Genomic DNA, 24,890 nt, shown 5'->3' with positions numbered 1-24,890 from the left:
AATGTTTAGACAAGGGATCAACAGACTAATTTCACATATTTGATCTTTTCTGAAGTTCAAGAAATACTTCCTGTAGAGCAATTGACTGTAAGATCATATTATCATGGATATTTGTCACTTGTTCTTTTTACTCTTGTATTCTGAGACCCACAAACCAAAGAACAGAGAAAATTGCTGTATGAATGTGATATCTACAAAAGTAGGATATAGATACCAGAAAAAATCTGGTTGGTTTTACTCCTTTGAAAATAACTTTATCAATTCAAGATATTTAATAATATGAAAGGCCAGATACACCTTTTTTTTCCTTCTAATATACAAGTTTGCAATAAGTTCTTGAAGGACTCTAATAATTCTCAATTGACAAACATTTCTTTTAGAAAATTAAGATTCCCAGACCATGAAAAAGAAAATACTTTTGATTAAAAGCAGTAGTAACTTGACATTAAACTATCATGTATGTAAAGAACTATCAGTTGGGTTTTTTTTTATTTTCAAATCCTTATGAGGATTCAAAATTATGCAGAAGTCCATTGTGTGACATTTTTTCTGTTCTTCTAACATTAGAAAACAGAATTCCTACCACTTGGCATACTGTAACTGTTTTCCTATTGGCTTCTGCTCAACTATATTAGCTTCAATTTGGACAAAAAAAAAAAGAGGAAAGGTAACCTTTAAGTATTTGATCTCTTTCATATTTTCACTTACTGCTGTGTATAACGGCCCAGGAAAAAAAAAAAAAAAAGGAAATAGGCTGATTGAGTGCCGTTAATGATATTCCATGAAGGTAAATACTCAATTGAACCTCAGAGGTCCAGTAAAACCATAAAGCTATCCCGTAATTTTAGGACATGGTGGATAATGCAATTAATTTGTTCTTTCCTGGGATTTCATGCATCTCAGGAGTACTACTGATGCCAAGTTGTTCCTTTGATGTACGTGGTTAGCAGTAAAGAACTCAAATCTAATAGAAAATGAGCTTACAAGGACTTTAATTTTCTTTGTAATTTGTTGAGGTTTTTTTCCTTTTATTGGGTAGATTCCAATCCACTTTAAAAAACAAACAAACAAAACAAACAAAAAACCACCCCCAAAATTATTTTTTGTTCTGCAAAGACTGAAATATATCTGTGGCCTAAACTGATCCTTCTGTAAGATAATGCTTCATTCAACCTCTTTATTCTCATAAAGATTTACTCAAGAAATCAATAAACAAAACTATTTTTCTGCAGTTACAATGGGGCTTAATTTTTGCACAGCTGTACTTTGACATAGATACTACTTTGAAAAGATTCCATAGTACTAACAAAGAGGGTGAAAAAAGTGCATCTAAGGGGTTAGTGAGTCTGTGCATTTGCTTAGATCCATATTGCTAGGCAAGTGTGCAGGTAAGGAAAATTAGCGTTTCTGAATTCATTTTATTCATATTTAGTAATATTTCTTCTTTAGTTTGGCTTAGGATTTTGTTGCTCCAGAGAGACAAGAAATAATGTTAGTTCTTCCTTTTTCTACATATCTTGCAAATACTTTTTTGCACATATTTACCATACTGTTTTTTAAATTTTGCAGTTCTCTAGCCATTGCAAGCCTATGGAACATTCTTTTTTCGTCTGTCTGGTGAAGTCATCACTGGTCCTATAGATGTGATTGCCAAATATTGAAGTAGATAAGATTCATGTCACCTCATTTTAGCTATGTAAAAGCTGAAGTGCTGTTGTACACTCTAGCTCTTGCTCTTTCATTAGTGGGAATAACTGAATTAGTCTTCCTTGTTTCAAATTCTTAGGAAAGGTATGTTGCCCTCTCGGAGTTTCTATATCTGCCTGCAAACTATGGAAAAAGTCCAGAATCTAATCTAAATAGGAATCTAACACTGAGAAGGATAGAGTGAAATCAGGCAATTCTCACTTTTCCAAGCCAGTAATATCTTTGTAAACTTTATAGAAACTACTCTGGCCAGCTAACAGGCACATAAACCTTGAGTGTTTGTATTCTGTTTCCAACAGAGCTTAAGTATTTAGATTTAGGTCCAGAAGATTATACTGAATTGCTACGTCTGTACCTTTAATAGAAGTAAAACTGTCCTCAAAATGCCTTATATCTTTGATGGAGGTCTAAGAAAATCAGAGATCATTCCAAAGCCTTGTTTAAGCACTCTTTCTTTTGAGCTAGCTGACATCTAGCATTAACAACAGTTTGAACTACGCAAAGTTTATTCCAGAAGCTAGCAAGAATGAACCCAAAACTTCCCTAACTCCAGATAGGGACATGTAAATATAAAAATGACTTTTAATCCACAATGGGAATGAAGCACCTCCACCACCACCCCAAGAAACCCCACAAAACTTTGAGCAAAAACACATCACCATATCATTGACCATGCAGGCACACGCAGTGCTGGGGTATCAAATCTCTTACCCCAGTGTGAAACCTTGAAGCTTCTCCTGGAAAAAGAAGCTCTTTGGTGAATGCAAAAGGCTACACAAAAGGTATCATATTACTCTGAGGAGTCAAGAGAATCAAGGTGAATGATATCTACAATAGATGTCCTGTCTTTAGGCTGAACAGTCTATACGTATCTTTGACTCACACACAGACCCTGGCAAGCTCAGAATCTCAGTTCACTTATTGCATTGAAATGAAGCAGCTCTCTGCCTTACTGTCCTGCCATACAGATAATTTATGCCACCTAAAATCAGATGCTTCATTTCAATGAAGTGAATGAACTGAGTTTCCAATCTTGCCAGGTGCTGTGGGTGAGTCAAACATAGTGACAGACCATAGATTACTTCTCCCATTAACACACCTCGAGGGCATGAGTTCACTGTGACTGTTAAGCTCTTTAATGGGTATCTCTTTCTATTTTCAAATATCCTGCAGTAAAACTATTAAGATCCTACTGTGGGGCATGCAGATCACAGTGTGTCTTCTGTGCATTGTACTGTGATGAATCTAGTGAGTGGAAACTCCAGTAGCAGCAAACTGTGTTCTGGATAAAACTGGGGAAAAGCAGGAGAGACTGATACCTGGAATAAGAGAACTGGCTTGTGAGATGCATAAAGGGAACTGTTCTGGGATAGACAACTAAACTCAAGTGCTTTAAAGGAGGATAACCCGCAGCAGTCTACTGCAGGCAAGATGTGCCAGCCATAGTGTCATAGCTGGGGAAGATCTAGTATCTGATCTTGTGTTATTGTCAGAATCGGGACATTTCTGTTCTCAGGAAAGGTGCAGATCCATGCTTTGGAGCTAGAGACAGTGGCTTATTGCTTATGTGCTGTCCCTAAAAAGGCAGCAAAGAGACAAAGGAGTTACTAGGGGGAAATGTGAATGAAATTCCACCCTTTTTGTGTCTGTATTTGACTTAGGCATCTCAAGCTGGTTTTTGTAGCCAGTGAAGAGAAATGGGCATTTTTGGGGCCCTTCATCTGAGATGTTTTAGACAGTGACTTTTCAGTGAGATGAATCACAGTGTACAAATACTTATTTTTCTGCATTTACTATAAAGGAAGCCTAAGTGTGACTAGCTCAGATGTTCACATCATAGGTGTTTGTGTTCAGTCAAGTGAATGTCATTCCAAGAAGACTATGAAAAACAACTCCAATGAGTTCTCAAACAACAAGACATACATGCAATAGACATATGTCCCAAAACTCAGTGATGGAGGAGTGAACTTATTCTTGATTATATTAAGGAAAGTTCCTTCCTGTCCATGCATTACAATCAGCTGAAATAACTATTTTACTTATTATCCATAACATTGATATGATTTAAGACACAAAAAATTAAAGCCTTCTGTCACTAATCTGAAGTAATATTTAACAACTTCCTCAGAGGAAAAGTGGGTTGGAAGTTTACCTTAAAACACTCAAGAGAAAATGATCAAAGATGTTTTTTAAAGATTTATTCACTCCCTGCTACCAAGCTTTGTTAATTTAACTACTTCTTGGAAAAAAAAAAAACCAGAAAAATAATAAAAAAAAATTGTTTTGCCATTACAAAGTTTGATAGCAAACAGTATTTTATTGCCATGGTTTGAGGATGTTTAGAAATGACATACAGAATAATGGAAAAGGCTATTAACATTATTAATCATAATGTTTCTTGTATGCTAAGGATAAGAACGTCTACTCACCACATCTGACAGGTTGGCCATGTCATACAGGCATTTTGTTTATGTTTTTTCTTTAGAGTTTCTTTTTTTTTTAAAAAAAGGCAGAGGGGTGGGAAGTGTTACTTAGGTTACAAAACTATCTCTGACACAACCAAACAGATACCACTGAACATAATGTTACTAAACAAATAAACTAAAACTGAAAACAAAATGATATAAGCATCTTCTAAAAAACCTGGAAACTAATCAGCTGCAAGTTAAAGATAGTAATCCCTTCTCCTTCCCTGCTATCCCTTTGAATAATGATGCATTAGTTTAACGAAATGAGGCTCCAGCTGCTCACTCAATAGCAGAAATTTCCATGGGAAGATGCATGCAGAAGTATGCAGGCTTTTGAGAGATGTTCCCTACTCAAATGGAACAAGTTTTACTTCACAGGTCACAGAGCTATAAGGTGGCATGGTCCTACTCACTGAAAGCAGCTTTAGACAAGTCCATGTGCTCACAGAGATCTCATGCTACTCACTTTCATGGATCTGAAATACCTATTAGCTTGATGTGTAGTACCTTCAGAGGCCTCTTTTCACTCTGCCTAAAGCCATTTTTCTCAAGTCTACAGGAAATCTGATAATTAAACTTGAAATCATCATCATGGCAATTGAAAGCTGCTAGTGTACCTGGTCTGTTTATTTTGTATGAAGCATTTATGTAGAAGGTCTCTAACGTATCATTAACTCAGAAGGCAGAATTGGTGATGATATTTGTAAACCATTCCACTACAGATCCTGCTTACCTTGCATGCCCTAATTGCATTACAGTGCATGGTAACATGTTGCAGATTTTATGGTACCTCTAAAACTATCTCCATTAATTATAGAAACAACATCAATTAATGTAATAGATCAAAGCTAGACTAGCCCATAAATAGCAAAGTACACTGAACAGCAAAAACAATGTTAATTCTTGTTAAAAACCAAATAAATGCAATCAAAGCTACCAATTTGTGAATCCATTAACAGTTTCAGAGATATTAGAGTTTCTGTTAGCAAATCTGGCTGCAGAATCAGAGCTGAAGATGACAAATTTTGTGTGTATCTTTTCCACACTGGTTTGCTTCTATTGAAAAGAAATTATCATAGCAGTATATTTTGTGTGTGCCAATATATGAATTTCAGCACACAAAATATTTTTTAAAAAGCAACAAATGTAGCACTTTATAAAGAATTGTTTTAATTATTTATTATGCTTATTATTAATTAATTATTTATTATTTATTATGCTTATTCATAGAAACTTACTGAAGTTTGTTGAGTTTTTTAAAAAAGAATAAGTCAATTGTTGGTCCCACAGAGCCATACCTAGTTTTCTAAGACTTCTGTATAGAACGAGCTATTTCATTGATCAGGAAGCTACTGCCTGGGTGCTCAGTGGAGAGTCTTAATGAAACACTTATCTTAGAAAAAGATTAGTACTATGGCCAGTGAAAACCAATTTTCTCGTTTTTAATCTCCTAATCTATTTTACATTATTTCCCAGGGGTACCATGAACTTCACAGACACATGGCTTTGTGCAAATAATCAATTATATGGCAGAATCTCATGAGTCTGAGAGTTGCTTTACAACAGTTAGCCTCCTTTCTAAATGGACTTTTTCGTCTTCTGAAATATTTAAACCTAGTCTAACTAGAGGGTAAAGGACACAGCAATGCCATTTGTAAGAAAAAAAATATTTGGAAGTCACACAATAAAAACACAGTGGTTTTTGATCTTGCCAGGATACTTCAAATGCAGATTATGTAGAGCTCTGTGAAATACGTAAGGATGCCATGTTCAAACATCTTTCAATACCTGACACAGGTCCATTACATACTCCACAAAGAATATCTCCCCAGAAATGCATACTTACCACAAAAAATGTTGCTTGTTCTTCATCATATAAAACCTCTCGGAATAGTGCACCTCTGGTAATGCCATCTTCCAACAAACCACGGAAGCTGTGAAGCAAGAAGAGGATGGAAAAGGATTATCACAACTCGGTGGCTAACCTTTTGGGTTAAGGTTACATCAAATGATTGATCAACGTTAGTCATATCCTTACGCAACTGCATGGAGGCTCTTTTTTTTTTTCCTCCACATCAGGATTACAGATGACTAAACAATTGCAGATGATACAAAACTTGGAGGATTGACTGATATGCCACAGGGTTGTGTTGCCATCCAGAGGAACCTCAACAACCTGGAAAATTGGGCTGACAGGAACCTCATGAACTTCAACAAGGGGAAGTACAAAGTCTTGTACCTGGGAAGGAACAACCCCATTCATCAATATATGCTGGAGGCTACCCAAACAGAAAGCAGCTCAGCAGAAAAGAATCTGGAGGTCATGGTGAACATGAAGTTGAACAAGAGCCAGCAATGTGTCCTTGCAGCAAAGGTGGTGAATGGTATCCTAAGCTGCATTAGACAAAGCATTGCTAGCAGGTCATGGGAAGGATCCTTCTCCTCCAGTCAGCACTGGTGAGGCTGCACCTGGGGTACTCTGTTCAGTTCTGGGCTCCCCAGTACAGGAGAGGCATGAACATACTGGAAGGAGTCCAATGAAGGGCCACAAGAATGACAAAGGGACTGGAGAATCTCCCCTATGAAGAAAGGCTGAGAGACATGGGACTATTTAGCCTGGAGAGGAGAAGACTCAGGGGGAATCTTATAAGTGTATACAAATACCTGAAGGGAGGCTGCAAAGAATCATAGAATCAATCATAGAATCATAGAATCTTTAAGGTTGGAAAAGACCTCTAAGATCATGAAGTTCAACTATCAACCTAACACCACAATGCCTACTAAACCATGTCCTAAAGTGTCACATCTCTGTGTTTTTCTGAATACCTCCAGGGATGGTGACTCCACCACTTCCCTGGGCAGCCTGTTCCAGTGCCTGATCACTCTTTCAGTAAAGAAGTATTTCCTAATACCCAACCTAAACCTCCTCTGATGCAAACTGAGGCCATTTCCTCCTGTCCTATCACTAGTTACTCTGGAGAAGAGACCAACACCCACCTTCCTACAACCTCCTTTCAGGTAGCTGTAGAAAGCAATGAGGTCTCCCCTCAGCCTCCTCTTCTCTAGACTAAACAACCACAGTTCTCTCAGCCACTCCTCATAAGACTTGTTCTCCAAACTCTTCACCAGCTTTGTTGCTCTTCTCTGGACACACTCCAGCAACTCAATATCCTTCTTGTAGTGAGGGGCCTAAAACTGAACACAGTATTTGAGGTGTGGCCTCACCAGTGCCAGTACAGGGGCACGATCACTGCCCTACTCCTGCTGGCCATGCTGTTCCTGATCCAAGCCAGGATGCTGTTGGCCTTCTTGGCCACCAGAGCACACTACTGGCTCATGTTCAGCTGGCTGTCTACCAGCACCCCAAGAAGACAGAGCTAGGATCTTTTCAGTGGTGCCTAGTGACAGGACCAGAGGCAATGGGCACATACTGAAACACAGGAGGTTCCCTCTGAATATCAGGAAACTTTTTTTACTGTGAGGGTGACTGAACACTGGCATAGGCTGCCCTGACTGGCTGTGTATTCCTCTTCCTTGGAGATATTAAAAAATCATTTGGACACAGTCCTGGGCACCTGGCTCCATGCAGCAGCCCTGCTTGAACAGGGGGATTGGAGCTTGAACAGGGAGACTGGAGCAGATGACCTGCAGAGGACCCTTCCAACCTCAACCATTCTGTGATTCTGTGATTCTGTGAAAAAGCTAATAATCGTTCTATTAGATGAGGCTACAGGGTGTGCTGTAGAGAAAACCATGACTAGACTTAGTCAGGTGAAACTTTTCTCATCAAGCATAATTGGCTTTTGTCAAACACTTATGCAGATTTTCTACTTCTCTCTCCAATTCCGTTACAACAGTGATGTCCAGGGTACTTGATTATGGCAAAGGACAAGCTCTTAGCTACAAACCTCAGATAAGTCTGTAGGACCTTGAGGCAAAAGTTAGCTCACAGAATAAATGTTGCTGGGAGATTAGCTCATATTAGCTCACCATTTGGGTGGAGGGACTGAGATCTGCAGGAGTGTCATCAGACCAGGATGTCTCTCTAGTTTATTCAGTTTGGGGCCTAATAAAATTTGGTTTGCCTGACAGCCATAGTATATAATAATCCCTGTACTAACATACTATATAAATGTACTGTATGATAATTGCCCATGAAAGTTTTGGCTTGCTATTGAATCTATCAGTGCTTGTACCCATGTCTTCCTTTTATTCATTGATGAGACAATGGACAAAATCTATTTAATATCTATTTAACTCAACTTGTATCCTCATCTTTCTATAAATTCTTTCCTCTAAACAGTGCTGTTTTTCAATGCTCAAGCATTCCTGCCTGTATTTCTGACGGAGCCTAAACCTCGACTCTAAAAGCTTCTAATCCGACTCTTTCTGGATGTGGAGTGAGCTGTCTCTTTCCTCTTCACGCCCACACTATTTTATTTTCCACTCTGCTTTGTCTCTGTGGAGTAGAACTTGAGGGCTATTTCAGATTTCTTTGTCATTTTTTTTCTTGCCTTCCAGGCTCTATCCACATTCCATTAACTCATTGTCTATATTATTTTTCTAAAACCCATCTTTTACACTACAACATACACGATAAAATATATCCAGTGGTTACACTGCCATCTATCCAGTGATGGATTAGAGAGTGCTTTACTGTCTAAGTCAATATGTCTTAACACTTTTTAGTCATCTCTTCTCCTTGATTAGACTTGACTCCTCCACGCCAGAAGAAATACGTTACATTTTACTCAGAGTGCTACAGCCAAAGTAAGTTTTGTGGCTCCATTTTATGCCACTCTGAAGCTGTCAGGCAGAGAAGACACTTCATCCTCCAATATTCACATCAAATTTAAGCTCTTACTTCTATGTACTGTTTTGTAAATTACTGTTCTGGTTTCAGCAGGGATGAAGTCAATTTTCCTCTCAGTAGCCAGTGTGTTTTGGATTTTGTATGTCAAGAATGTTGATAAACACACTGATGATATGAGTTGTTATTAAAGAGACCAAGGACACTGCCTGGTTTTCCAGGTCTCACTGATGTGCAGGTGCAGGAAGTTGGGAGGGATATAGCCAGAATAATTGACCCAAACTGGGCAAAGACAGTATTCCATGACATAAACGTCATGCTCAGTATACAAGTGGGGGTTGGTCGAGCAGGAGGAGAATGGCTCTCTCTCTCTTTCCCTCTCACTCCTTTGCTTGCTGTTTGGTTTCATTTCCATGATCACTGATTGGGACGGGCTGTATCAGTCATTGGGACATTGCGTGGTGAGAAATCGTACATTGTTAATTTTGAATATTTTAATATCCTTATATTCTGTTATTATTGTAGTTTTCCTTTGCTATTCTAGTAAACTGTCTTCATCTCAACCCATGAGTTCTCTTTTCTCCCCAGTTCTCTCCCACATCCTAGTGGGGAGGGTGAGGGTGAGAGAGAAACTGTGTGGTGACCGGACCTAAACCACAACACTTACCTTGTCTGAAGCATCTGTTCCTCCCAAACTCTCATCCCTTTTCCCAAATTGCTGGATTCTACATATAGCTATATGCTACACCAGTGTTTGAAATAATCTCTCACTTTCTGCAGATCAATATGCCTTTCAAATCCTCTTTTAAAACCCACTTCTTTTGTCCATCCTTTTGTTAGCGTTAATATTTGAGTAATCTGCTCACTTCTATACTTACTTTTAAGCTTTCTGTATCTATAAATTCAGAATTCATATTCTGAATATAAATTTGAGAAGACTTGATAATCTTTAAACCATTTATTTTGAGCATGTGGAGCTACACAACAGTAAGCCATTAAAAAAATGTACTTATGGCCAGTTTAAAACCCAAGCTCTACTCTCTGGATTTGTAGTCTCATTCTGAGCTAAACCTTCCTTTCCTTCAGACCAGTTTTTACTTCCCTGCTGACAGTGACAGCAAACGTCCTGGCTGTCAGGCTTAAACATTTTATACATACTTTCAGGCTTTCAGTAAGGCAGACAGTGAATCTTGCTGGGAGTCTATCTGAGCCCCATGGAACAGTCTATCCATTATAATTTTCCAGTTCACTACCAACCATAGCTCAAATGTATATCACAACTTAGGGTTTGGTTTTTTCATCTTGTGTAAGAAAACCATGACACATGCAAAATTTAATAATAGCCATGTACAATTTATTTTTTTTTTTTTTCCCCTGGAAGTGTTTCTTTTGCCACTTTGTAAAGAGGGTTGAATGCAATCCTTGAGGCATCATGTGCAGCCTTCCAAAAATAAAAGCTGAAAAACAAATTGGACAAGCATTAGAGTCTGCAAGTAAAGCAATTCAGTGACACAGTGGTGGATGGGTATGTCACAAGGCTGAGGAATTAAGTACCTGCTTCTGAGTGTCTTAGTCAAATCAGGGAGTGCAATAAAGTTCACAAGGGCTTTAATAATCCAGTGATGGTGTTTTGTGTGTTATTTATAGATTTTGTTCATATAATAAATATAGTAGTGGATCTGCTCTGCTGTACCTCCTAAAATACAGACTTTGCAGTGACAGGCAAAGCTACGTGCCTCATTTGGAAATATGATACTATAAAAATAATGCAGTTATTATTTCTGACAGCCATCAATTCCTCTCCAAATAAGCAACTTTTCTTGAGCTGCTGGGGCACAGCACTCAAGCAGACCAGCATATAATACAAAGATGACCTTGTTGCTACATCTCCGTGCAACTGTAAATACAAGCAGATTCATTGCATTGGTTAGGTACGACTAAGTCATTAACTGAGGTTGGCATACTTAAGGGTAGAGGAACACCTCAGGGCTTTTTTACATACCTGTCTGAGACAGAAACAGATCAGGAAAATAAACAATTATCTCTGAAATCTCCAGTATTGTCAGAAAGTGATGAAGAATTAGGGCAGATTGAATATGAAATGGTTCAGCACAGTGAGTGTGCATGTGTGTGATCTGGAGACGTTATTACTGGGCTGGCAAAAAAAAAAAAGTGTTTTCCTCTGAAAAACAAGAAAATAAGAGAGAAAATCTTGCTTTGTCTCATTTTCTCCACTTGGCAACAGCTATATTGACATAATAGAAAGATGTTTAAAAAATTATCAGCTTTAAATTTAAATATTTTAATTTCATTTGTTTGTTTCAAGGACTTGGCTTGTTAAGAACAGACTCTTACTGGAAGATCATTTGGGATTTGCTTTTTAAACCAACAATTTTAAAAATTCTTCCGAGTGTTGCAAATTCTGCAAGAGAAAACACCACATTATCATGTGAAAATCACTCTTGGCCTTTTACACAGCTTTCACACTTTTGCAGATCCTGTAGAGAACGGCTTCTTCACACAGTAAAGGTATGTCATTGTATTTTTTTAGCTCACTGTCTCTTCATTGCTGTTATCATTTTAGAAAGTCAAAGGAATTATATTTTCATATTACCATGTAAAAATGCACATGTATGTGTGATGGTAAACATATTTAGGGCTCTGAAGAGATCTCTGAAGAGACTGAGGAAAACAATGCATCTCATTTAGAAAGGAAAATATTTATAATTCACGCATGTTTATTAATTATTACATTTAACTGCCTAATGCCAACTTTATGAAACAAACTGCATTTATACCATCCTGATAGCTATTTAATTGTCCATGAATAATGAAGGCATAAAATCTTCAAGCAAAGCTGTGACTGCAGAATTGAATTATGAGTTGAAGCCTTTTTTTACAGTATCAGAGTCTTAGTTTTAAGTAATAGTGAATATTCTGTTCAAATGGTCTTAAAGAACATCAGAGATCTCACTGTGGTAAGTTCTGAGACTATTTTTCAAAATATGATTGACATAATCTGTAAAAAAAGATAAAATTTACCTTTTTTTCCCTTGCAAATTTCACTTGTGTAGAGTTCCACAATGCAATGTTATGTATTGGAAATGGAACTGCAAGAAGCAGTAGTTCTAGAAAATGTAAGGAATTCTGTGTGTGTATATACGTATGATTCTGTGCACATTTTTAGCTAAAGGCATGCAGTATAAGTATGCCGAACAGAACCTTTAGACAAAGCAGTTGGAAGGAATAGGTTTTGGAATAGGTTGAAGGCTAGCAAGTGTGCGTCCATGCTGCCATCTGCTGTCAGTGGTTGCCCCCATACCTCTTCCATGGTCTGGGGTCCATAACGGGTCGCACCCTGGTTGGGGTGTACTTCCCTTCTGTTCCTTCAGCTGGTCTTCTGAACAAAGGAACCTCACTGGAATGGTGTTTTGCTTTCAACTGTTTCACGGACTCTATTTGTAAAACAAAACCATTGTAATGACTTTGTGTGAAACCAACACAAGAAATGTGTTTTCCTCTGAAAGGCAGCCGTACTGGACTCTTCCCTTTCTGTACATCAACATCAGTAATGACAGTCCTCTGATCCTCCAGTCTCACCTGTGTAATTGCCTCAATTTCTATTCCTAATCCTACATATTAATGATCTAATGAAAACTGCATGGGGAAAAAAACTGATATAAAATAACCAATAAACATAGTTGTAAGCCCCCTTTCTCACACTCAGGGACTTGAGTCAGGCTGCTCAGAGCAAAGATGAGGCAACTGTGTAATACTGCAGCTCAATCAGTAAACAGGGCACATACAGTCATCCTGTGACTGAAAAGACACTTATTCCCAAGTTTTCCAAAGAAAACTTCGATGTGTTCAACTGTAGTGCATCTCTGTTAGCCGTGAAGCTGTAAATGGCTGCAAGCACTCCAACCCAGACTGCTTGAATCTTCAATAGCCAGGCTAGTTCACACCATTCTCTGAGAAGTGTCAGATTTTAATCCATCCAGTGATCCTCTGATAAATTTTTAAAAGAGTGTGTTGCTTTGAAAATCGATAGTTACATTGGGAGGAAAAAGAAAAAGGAAAAAAAAAAAAAAACCATCCAAACTGTATGTGTAACGTGATCTTTTCTAAAACAAGAGCAATTTTTCATTTCCACAACAGCCTGCTGGAATCCACAGACACCCAGCAACCACTCTGGTGTCATGGGGTGGGGAGGGGCAAGAGTTTGGAAATTCATGGCCCTCACAGCTCCTTCCTTTTTTTTTTTTTTTTTTAATTAGGAGTTAAGCAAAAGGAAATTGTTGCTGTAACTTAAAAAATAGCTAGCACTGCAATTCAGGCCACTCTCAAATAAATAGGTACAGAAATACATATTGTTATTAATTCTTTTTTTTTTCTTTGTGCAACATTTAAGCTGTTCTTACTCTCAACACAGTGATTTTAAAATAATTCTGTATACAACCATTGTCCATCTACTGCAGTTCATCTTGAATCTGTATGGATAAAATCTTGCATTTAAATGCTTGCATTACTAATACTTGATGTATTTTTCTCCCTGTTCTCAAGAGTCTAATGGACTCTTATTTTTTACAGTTAGATATATTTATTCAGTTCAGGAAAGTAAATATATATTGAATTTTGCACTTGGAAGGTTTTTTGTTATTAGTCCAGAAAATTTCATACATGACATGACAAATCCTTTATGGAACTCCTAATTTGGCCTATTTTGTGCCAGTTTAGATGTTCAGCACTTTCAAAAACGAAGGTATTTAAATGCAGGATTTAACAACTGCACATGTGGTGCTCTCTACTACTTCACATAGGCTAGCTTTAAACTTTCCATTTGTACATTACTTCAATATATTAAATTTGATAGACAGACATTCTTAAATTTGATAGACAACAGCAGAAATATATTTATACTTAAACAAGTGAAAACATAAATTGTAAGTTTATAATCTACTTTTTAGTATAAATTCCTCAGAGTTGGGGCAGTCCAATTTCTTTAGTTTGTGGCTAGATCTTGGTCAAACACATGTCCTACACAGGCTAATGCTTATTATTTGGTAGCCAGCAACAGCATACAGCTTGCTTTAAATAGTAAAATGACTAAATTGAGCATTTGATATAACAAGACAATCCTTTTTTGATCTTTAATTGAACAACTGAGTGGTTTTCTGATCCTTTATGCGACCCTTCCTTGTCTCGTTCATCCAATTGAGACAGCAGGAGCTTTCCAGTACTCTGCTCAGATGTGTCCGGTCACCTCTTTTCTTCTCGAGAAAAGGACACAGTCAGTGAGAGTCTTTCCATCCTAATATAGAGATCTAAAGCTGAGGGATGTGGCACAGCCTTGCTACTGCTTTTTCACTGCAGGGAAGGTACTTCACTGGTGCTTGACAGTTCTAGTATCCAGACATCTCCTATTGGCAATGACAATGAGTCATGCAATAGCTTCTTCCTTGTTGGCCTCAGCTGTCTTTGGAAGGAGACAGGAGTACAAAACGAAACAGCGCACAATGTCATCTTCTCTTGACATTAAATTAGGATCTGACAGTTATACACAGGAAACTGAACTGCTAATGCACTCTTGACAAAGTGATATCATAATTCCAGCCTAAAATGGGTAGGGTAAAATGTGATTTTTTTCTTTATTGGGAAAAAGAAAAGGAAGAAAGAAAGGAAGCTTAAATTGTAGTTAAGATTGTATGCTAAACTTTAAGATGACCATGATAAAATTAAATTAAATCCACCTCAAAGGGTCTATGTATGTTTGAAGGAATCTGATACATCTGAAGGTAAGTTGCTTTGCTATCATGTTTATCAGATGAACAGTTCTTTTAACACTGTGATTTTCTTTCATAGGTGACACTACTGTATGCCTTTCTTCACGTGAGACACAACTTGAAATATTTTGATAAAATGAGATGCTTGCGGAAACGGTCAGCAGTGTCATTCTTAGGAGTTCTTGTCATTTGCTTGCTGTTCATGAACTTGTACATTGAAGATGGTTATGTTTTGGTAAGTTTCTTAGATAGAAGAAATTATCCTGAAATGACAGAACAGGACACACCCCTAGTTAAGCATCAAAGTTCCCAATTCCTGCAATTTCCCCTGTTAGTGTACCACTAACAGTGAAGTATCCTCAAAATATGTCCTTCATGGTGAAGCCATCTTATAATATATTCTGCGCATAGAGTGTGTCCATGAGATTCTAACAGTCCTATTCACAGAAGTGAAAATGTAATTGTTTATCAGAAGTACAGGAGATAATTAATGTAGTAAAACATGCAGACATCTCCATTAGATATCTTCCTTTGAGTCAAAACATCTTCTGTATTTTCCATACTTCTGGATTTCCCTCAATTTTAATGCTGAAAATTATCTAGATCCGAAATATTCATGTGAACTAGGAGCTCCTTTTTCAGTGCACACTGCAAATCTCACCTGTGAATACTGTATTAAACAATATTATAGAAACACAATTATAGAAGGGAACTTAGACTACTTTTATATATTTCAAACTCCTTGCATGAATAATTTCTTTTTAGCACTTTTATTCCGTGTTTTTCTCACTACCTATATCCCACATTTGAGTCTGGCACATTCAGTGATTCTATGATTCTATGATACCTAGTGTAAGTTTATGACTGTGAAAAAGATTTATTGAAAGATCTGTGTGAGGAATTTCAACAAGTAAGCTACTGACAATGTAACCTAACTCTACAATTTATAGGTAACCTATGGGTGTCTCAGTTCTGAATGCTAAGTAAGCTCTGAAGGCTTGATTAATGCATTGAATTTCCAGTTCATCTGAGGTTGGACTGGGCCGAGTAAAATAACATGGTAGTTTGATAACTAGAGCTTGCAAATAGTAAAAATCAAATAACAGAATCATAGAATAGTTTGGGTTGGGTTGGAAGGGACCTTTAAAGGTCATCTAGTCCAACTCCTCTGCAGTAAGCTGGGGCATCTTCAACTTTATCAGGTTGTTCAGAGCCTTAGCCAGCCTGGCCTTGAATACTTCCGGGGATGGGGCACCTACCACCTTTCTGAGCAACCTGTTCCAGTGTTTCACCACCCTCATTTTAAAAAATTACTAAACTAAATATGTAACATTGTGATATGATTAGACAGTCCTCTTTCTTGAACTTAAATTGAACTATCAAGCAGCTTTCTGATCCTCTATACCACTCTTCTTTGTCTGATTCATCTAATTGAGACAGTATGGGCTTTCCAATATTCTGAAAGGTGAAGTTCAATCTCAGCTGGATCTGAAAAGCAACGTCATAGTATGAAAAGCATGCAATACATAAATAATAAAATTCTTACATGAACTTATCAAAACCATAGATAATTTGTTAGTAATTTTAATATAAAAAGCTGTATTTATAATATTACTTATAAAAATATGGTAAATATTGTAAATATTACAAAGGCTATTCTACTACTTTTTAAACTGTTGAAAAGATAACCCACCTTACTCCGTTACAGACATATTGCTTTCTCTAACAGTACTTGCACTAAGGTTTTGCACTATGTTTTATTTATTCATCAGTTCTTGGTTGTGATTGAATTTGACCTGGCTTATCACATTTTTTTTTTCCCAGTAGTATTTTCCCTCATGCTTCTTCTCCTTTCACTAATTGCTTCAAAGTTCCCCAGATGTTTCTGAAAGTGCTTTTATTACCACTGCTAATGGTGTTCCTCTTGGTTTGTTTTTGAAATCTTTTCCTGTCCTAGTTGCCAGCTCCCCAGATGGCTCCATCTCTTATTCTTAATTTGCTCTTTTTTCCCCCTTTTTTAGAAAATCACTTTCTTTCATTGCTGTCTCATCACAGTTCTGGCATGTTTGCTTTCATGTAGCTCCCAGCCAAGTCTCTTGCCAAGTCTCCTGACAGTTCTCCAAGATCTCTTGATACCTTTATGGTCCATCAAGCATTTTTCAAATGTGTTAGGCTGTTGACTTTTAAGTTTATTTATTTATTTATTTTTATTTTCAACTTTCCTAACTGTGTCTGACAGCTCCGTTAACTTGTCTGGTGTGTTTTCTCTGCTGAGGTTAAAGATAAGCAGTTTCCACATTGGTGGTGAGGAGAGATACACTGAGGAATAGCTCTCAAGGACAGCAGGCTAACCAGTTCCCCTCAAGGAAAAGGACTCTGACAGTCCTCAGAGTTCCAAAGGCCCTCTGACTTTCTAATTGTAGTGAGTCTCCTGCTGGAATATCTCCTGAAGGTAACTGATAGAGGAAGGGTACAATTGACCCCGCGTTTCTCTTCCCAGTCTCAGAGAACAGGCTGTGCAACGGGATGCAGGGCTGGCACCTCTTTCATCAGAGGTAATATAAGATAAGTGGCCTTTTTCAGCAAGTTAGAATGACAAAGTGAGATTCATTGCAGCAAATCTTGAGAAGGGAGAGAAACTTTCTCAACTTGCTCAGAGACTCTTGTACGTCCAAAGAATCCCTTCACTGATTTCTGCATGGCATTTGCTGTGGAAATTGAAAGTAAGGGCCCATGTGGGAAAATTGCTTAAGTATGTTTGATAGAGAATATACAGTGCTGATGCATATGTGTCAGCAGAGCAGTTTAAAATGCTGCTTCTGCAGTGCATGTACCACATCTGATATAAAATATTTTGAAGACATACTGAATTTATATAACCTAGATCACAATATCTGTATGATTTGCAGTGACTTTTTAATATATGTTCTGAGTTGTAAGTGAACTGCAAGCGAAGCATGCCCTCTGAACTCTTCTATGAATACTAAGCATTATTTTGGACACTATGAAAACAATAGCATTGTAGCTGACACAGAGTATCACAGTGGAGCAGAGTACCTCTATAAAGAATGAAGAACTTCTGTCAATTCTTCCCATGGCACCCGCAGGAACCTCCCAAGTTCCAGTAAACACTGGAATGTAAGTTGGAAGTTAGCTAATGGATGAAAGCCAGAACCATTTCAGAAAAAATTAAAGACAACTAAAGAGAGCTAATCAAGCTCTTCAGCTTCACTGACCTGTATATAGTAATCAGAGGCAGAAGAATTAGATTTTAAAATTTTGGAAAAATCCATATTTCAATTTTGCTTTTCATTCAAAAAAGTAATGAAAACAACAACAATTAAAAAAAAAAAAAAAAAAAGGTTGTTAGCCACAAAAGACATTTCTTAAAGAGAAAAAGAAAAAGGAATTCTTTTGTGGTCAGTTTAAATATTTTCCTTGTTAAAATCAAAACATCTTGTCCTGGCATTCCCTATTTCTAAACATTATGAAACTTTTTATGTAGAAAAACCTCAGTAGAATGGGTTTCCATTCCAAAACCTTCTTATAAAATGAAGGATTTTGGTGTTCCATTTTGGAATCAATGACGCAAGATGTTTTGACATTAAAGAAAGGCCAGTTTTAAAAAAATAATGGTTTTGGATCTGTTCATTTTTTTTTCCATTTGACAGTTTTCATGGAAAATCTCCTGAAGTTTTTGTGCATTCTCTTCCTAGCACATTGAGTTACATTTTAATCCAGAATCTGATTGACATAAACTTTCCTCTCATAACTTAGGAGCAAATGCAAAGTAGCAGCACTAGAAAGAAACTACTGGAGAGACACTGCAGATCAAGAGAGCGTAACAGTGCAGGCAGATGCCCCTGGATGTCCACCAAATACCTTTATTAAGTTCAGAAGTGGATTATTTCCTGCTCCTATGAAAGAAAAATAATGAACTTAAAATGATCATGGGATCATTTTACAGAAATATTTCTTTGTGCTATAGAATTTCTTTGACACATTGTTGAATATTTAAACCGTTAAATATGAGTGCTGTTTACTGTTTCTGTGTTGCTGTTGTTAGCAGCAGTACTATTGCTGCACAATGCTCCCATTTCACGACAGATCAGGAATTTTTTAGTGTGTTAACATACTATATATATCAGAAGAAACAAACTCATTCATGCACTGACCTCTCATCGGAGTAGAATCAAACAGTGTAAATTACATAATTGTTCCTACCTTTAAATTCAGTCTCATGACACTACAACCTGTGAGAGATTTTCCCTTAAGGACCAAGGAGCAGATTTTCCCTGAGACTCAACCAAGCTTATGGATAGAGCATTGCTGGTGAAGCCTCTCCTTCCCTTGTGTGACTTTACTATGGCTCAGGAAGCCTCTTGGAAGAAAAAGACAGGAGGACGAGGCAGGAAGAGTAGTGCGCTTTTCTGTGCAGTGCACTCTTCTGAATACTGCAATATTTTTTTTTCCACAGTTTAGTGTTTGCAACCTTTCCAGAATTTTTGTCCAAATTTTATTTTCTTCTTTTCCTGTTACCATAATCTGAAGGGTTATGGTAGATTTTCTGTATCCAAAAATGTATGATATTCAGTAATGGTTTGGGGGTTTTTTTGTTTTTTTTTTTAAATGAGGTGACATCTACATGCTTTCACAAAAGCTGACACTGAAAAATGTTATTCTTGGAAACCTGCCTGTCTGTGTTTCCTTTCTGGCTGGCATTCACAAATGTGTTTCTCTCTGTCTCTCTCCCTCTCCTATTCTTTTTGTTTTCTCACTAATAGGAAGGGGACAAGCAATTAATCAGAGAAACAGCCACGCACCAACTCAACCCAGAGCGCTATGTTCACACTTTCAAAGATTTGTCTAATTTTTCAGGATCTATAAACATTTCCTATCGCTACCTAGCTGGCACGCCTTTGCCAAGGAAAAGTAAGTAACTGCAATCTGAATGTTCTGAAATGAGGCAATTTTAAAATGGGTGAAATCCATATAGTTCCTGTGGTATTTCTAGGGAAGAGAGTTTGAGTTAAGCAGTGACGATCTCAGAGTTAGTCAGACAGCTCGGTCTCTCTGCATAGACAGTGCCTGGGTAGCTGCCGGTTCAGCCCTAGCAGTGACTGTCCCACAGTCTGGTTACCTCCTGACCAAATTCGTGACTCGTACTCATCCTGCAGGCAGCCCTTGGATGTTCTGCGTGAACATATTTTTGTGGATTTCCCCACAGGCCAGGGGAAGAATATTTAGGAAGCAGAGCATGGCATGTGCTGGTAGTGCTCTGCAACCACCCTCTAAAACCATGCTGTCAGCCTCTGTACAATCAATACATTTTATGTAAGTCATGCTTGGGATGGGGTAGATACACCCTTCAAGTCCCCTGTTGTGCCAGTCCAGCAGTTGTTCTCACAGCTGTGATAATGGAGGAGGTGAATTGTGCAATTAGGAGGACAATAAAGGAGGATTCTTCTCGCAGCCACCTGCAGATGGACTATCTGGTTATTCTGACTTCAGGCAGGGTTCAAGAATTCCATCTCAAAGTGAAATATGGCCATACCTGGCTTTTAGACAGACATCCTTTGGGTTCCAAATCAATCATTTCACAAACATGTCCAAGCACAGATGGTAAAATAAAATCATCTGTAAGCTGGTGATCTTCACAGAAAGCTATAAAGTAACATTTGTTCAAATTAGATTTGAGAAACTTGGGGCTGGGTAGGCAGCGTGAATGGTTTCTGGGGATTGTACTTCACTGTGCAACTGCATTTTGAGCAGACTTAAGCCTCAAGGGAAACTTAATTACTTTATTAGAGCAGTCCTTTACAAACCATAATATTTTAAGAAAGTTGGATTAAGTTCAACTAACGTATGTCCTTTCAATTATAAAGTCTTAATATTTTTTACATCATAAGTTAGAAAAATGGAGATATATCAGTAAATATCAGCAAAAAAAATGTTTTGGACTGCTGGTAAAAACACAATAGCAGTGACTCCAAAGCAGCAGAGATGAAAATTCTTCACATATAATAAAGATGCATCTCACGCTAGAAAGATGTAAGAGCATTAAAAATTATTTACACAAAGACAGATACGCAATAGTAAGTTCTCTTCAACTTTAAAATAATATCTAAATTACATCTTGCAATAGGGAGTTCCCTGTAAAATTCTCAATGAATCCTGAAAGAGGGTTAGAAGAAGAACTATTAGCAAGGAAAAATTGAACAAATTCAGTTAAAAATGAACACCCAGAAAGAAATTATCCATGCAACATTCATAAAACTGCCAAGTTATGCATAAGCCTAACTAGTCTTGTGGAGTCTCACTTTAAATGATACAAATTTATCAATTAATCTATAGCTCATGTTTTTGTGCTGCATTTCATAGTTCCTTGTTTTAAAAATATTGTGTGAATCATATCTCATAATCCCCTTTCTTTTAGCAGATTTTACAGCCTTGTCTGTACGCCTGCCAAGCATATATGTGCACATGACTTTGGCTTTTGTCCACTACATGCCATTCCTTGTGAATGTTTAATGCAATAGTCTCCATATGTCTATTTGCTTGCAATATGATGCTTCTTTCATGAAAAGACAATAAACATTCTTTGTTGCATGCAGCTTAATAAATTCACATACTAAATTTTTCAGACTTCACTATTCAAAGTGGTTATTTAATACAAGCATAGCTCTGGAGGGTAGCTTTTGGTGAAATGGTTTCCAATATCAAAGACTCAGTTTTTGTTTTAATTGTCTTTGGTGCAGGGTATCTTACAATTGGGCTATCCTCTGTGAAACGGAAAAAGGGAAACTACTTGCTTGAGACCATCAAGTCCATATTTGAACAGTCAAGTTATGAGGAACTCAAAGAAATTGCAGTGGTAGTGCAATTGGCAGATTTTGACTCAGCCTGGTGTGAAGGGATCGTCCAGGATATTTCACAGAAATTTGCACATCACATAATTGCGGGCAGGTTAATAGTTATTCATGTCCCTGAGGAGTATTATCCTGTACTGGATGGCCTCAAGAGAAATTACAATGACCCAGAGGACCGTGTGAAGTTTCGATCCAAACAAAATGTAGATTATGCTTTCCTTCTTAACTTTTGTGCTAATCTTTCTGACTACTATGTGATGTTAGAAGATGATGTTCGCTGCTCAAAGAACTTTTTGACTGCTGTTAAGAAAGTAATCACCTCACGAGAAGGATCTTACTGGGTGACTTTGGAATTCTCCAAACTGGGGTACATTGGAAAGCTTTACCATTCCCATGACCTCCCACGCCTGGCCCATTTTTTGCTGATGTTTTACCAAGAAATGCCTTGTGATTGGCTGCTCATCCACTTTCGTGGGCTGTTAGCTCAAAAGGAAGTGATACGTTTTAAGCCATCTCTGTTCCAGCACATGGGGTACTACTCGTCTTACAAAGGAGCTGAAAATAAGCTAAAGGATGATGATTTTGAAGAGGAATCATTTGATATCCCTGACAACCCACCTGCAAACTTGCACACCAACATTAATGTATTTGAAAACTATGAGGCAAGCAAGGCATACAGCAGTGTTGATGAGTACTTCTGGGGCAAAGCTCCTTCTACTGGAGACTTTTATGGGATTGTATTTGAAAAGCCCACTAAAATCAGTAAAATTAAAGTTGTCACTGGAACTGAAGACCGGCAAAATGACATTTTGCACCATGGGGCCCTGGAAGTAGGAGAAAAGATTATAGGGAGTAAAAAAGGGAGACAATGTACTACTTATTTGAGACTTGGGGAATTCAAAAATGGGAATTTTGAAATAACAGATGTAGAGCACAAAGTTCTGTTTGATATTAACTGCATGAGAATACTTGTTACCAAAAGTCAAAAAGAATGGCTTATCATTAGGAGTATTAGCATCTGGACTTCACAAACATTGAATCAATAAAGCAAAGCCACCTGAGAAGGTACAGAGTGCATGTAATCAGCTGGGTCCCAACTGGTGCCATTCCCCAGAAAAACTGACTTATTTCCAACTCTTTACTAGAGACACTAAAAATCTGGGGAAATCACAAAACAAGTAAAGCAATTTATTTTTTACTAGTTTGGCCAGGCAATATACAAATACTTATTTGTTGAAAAAATTGAATTTTATAGGAAATGCAAAGTTCTCAAACCTCTCTTGAGATCTTGAATCCCTTTTTTATTATAATTTCTCTGTAAGAGAGATCTACTGGACTAAACAGAACAAAAAAAAAAAATCCTATAATTACCAAAAGTTTTAAAGGTATGACCAGTATGTTGTGAAAAGAAACTGGGTTGTACCTTATGCACATATACATTTAAAATGTTATGGTAGTATGCATTTGTACAATAGTTGGTGATGTGTTTCTTTTAAAGGCAGTTGTGACAAGGGAATCTGTCCTGAAACTGGCAATTTCATTGTGAGCACTGTAAGAATATAGAGTGGCTAATCATTGCAACTTCTTTTTGAAAGGGAATGTGTGTAAAATTATAAATCTGACATTACAACTATGTGAAAAATAGATAATTGCATCTGTTATTCTGTCTCAACAAATATCCTTTGTACTTTTTCCTGGGTCCTTTCACTGAATCAAGCACTACTTGGATTCTATATCACTTAGGGGACCAATTTACTCTCCTGTTTCAAATAAAACGCCTCATAGTAAGCAAGCATTCTGCTTGAGTACAGATGTCGCTATCAAACCCAAGGGCAACACTGTTCCCTTAGACAGGCATCTTAACAGATCTCTGCTTCAACATTTTCTGTTCCTTCACGATATACACAACTCCCCTTGAGAAATTTTCACATAGCTGAATACTGCAGCCTGCTTTCCAAGGACTGTTATGCCTTCCATAACTACATGTCCGTCCATATATGATACAAACATAAAGTGTACCAGGTTAATCAATTGGAGGTGAATGTAATCACCAGTCTTTCCTGGATGATCTCCAACCAACAGAGCAGATGCAAAATGAAGAACCTTGATTTAACAAAAAATTTATGTTTCTAAAACAGTTTTTATTTTTTTCTTCAGTTTTCCAATCTCAATCATGTTAGCTTTGTAGACGTCTTCCCACTGTATGCGGTTATTTCATGTAAGATTATTTGTCCTGGCTTTAGCCAATAAGCAGAAAAGTTCCCGCAGTCCTCATGACTTCAGTGTCAGCTCTGGGCTTTTAGTGCATCACACAGGGAGTCTATATAGCTATATGATTTATACTATATGCATACATTTGGATTAGCAGAATCTGTGGGTTTTTTTCCTCTAAGAAATTCTCCAGACTCTCTCAGTAGACACACTAATAAATCCATAAGTATCAAGTGTGACGTAGATGAACACTATATTGTAGATCTCATGAATACTGTGGTTATCATCTAATTGCATGTATGGGTTTTAGTTAAACCTGGAGGGCAATGACTAAATTTCAAGAATGCCTGCACTGACCAAGAGTGAAGTAACTACTGTATTCAGTGCATCCAAACTTAACATGGCTATTTCAGAAGGAAAATCTACACAAAACAGCAATGCAATTGCTTTTCCTGGTTGATAAATCCTGATAAATTCAGATTCAGATTTGGCAAATCCCCTTATAAAGAGGTAAGGTACACTTTAAAATAAATCTTCTGATATATGGTTCTACAAAATTCAGAAAAGCATCCTCTTCTCAAAGAAAGTCTTTCTGTTTCTCAATACACACCTAAATATTTATTGTTCATACACATATCTTCAGTATAATAGATTAAAAGCGGCATACATGCTCAATCTGAAAAGGAAAATAACATCATTTTTTAATGAAAAATACTAGCTAATCTCAACTATTTATAAATTCTTTTGAAGGACTTGCTTTTTAAGTGATCTCCTGTGATTAGCAAATAATTAGTCATTAGTCAACACCAATTTTTTAATGAACTGTCATTCTTCTATTTTTCCTTTCCTTGATCGTTAGGCATTAATGCCAAAGCAAACATAACTAGGTTAACCAGGAACATTACCTTTACTTTTATTCAGAAATGCAGTATGTCCAAACCAATCTTTAAATCAGAATGGAAGGCTTCCATTCAAGAATCCCAAGGTTTAAAATGTTCTTGCAATCAAAACCACACAGAATGTGAATGGCTAGTACAAATCA

General features: G+C 37.3%; 1 protein-coding gene across 2 annotated transcripts in view; it reads left to right on the top strand.

Annotated features, from left to right (window-relative positions):
- MGAT4C (MGAT4 family member C) overlaps nt 1-23,462 on the top strand; it is a 425,968-nt gene extending 402,506 nt beyond the window's left edge. For both annotated transcript variants that reach the window (XM_086740060.1, XM_086740061.1), the window contains exons 3-6: nt 11,312-11,514; nt 14,848-15,003; nt 19,553-19,700; nt 21,527-23,462. In XM_086740060.1, coding sequence (XP_086596186.1) covers nt 14,905-15,003; nt 19,553-19,700; nt 21,527-22,683 — 1,404 coding nt within the window. In that variant the 5' untranslated portion in view covers nt 11,312-11,514; nt 14,848-14,904 and the 3' untranslated portion in view covers nt 22,684-23,462. The remainder of the gene's footprint in view (nt 1-11,311; nt 11,515-14,847; nt 15,004-19,552; nt 19,701-21,526) is intronic.
- The last annotated feature ends 1,428 nt before the right edge of the window (nt 23,463-24,890 follow it).

Source organism: Chlamydotis macqueenii, chromosome 1 (assembly GCF_036417535.1).
Source record: "Chlamydotis macqueenii isolate bChlMac1 chromosome 1, bChlMac1.mat, whole genome shotgun sequence".
Taxonomy (NCBI): Eukaryota; Metazoa; Chordata; class Aves; order Otidiformes; family Otididae; genus Chlamydotis; species Chlamydotis macqueenii.
This window is presented reverse-complemented; position numbering and strand designations above follow the sequence as displayed.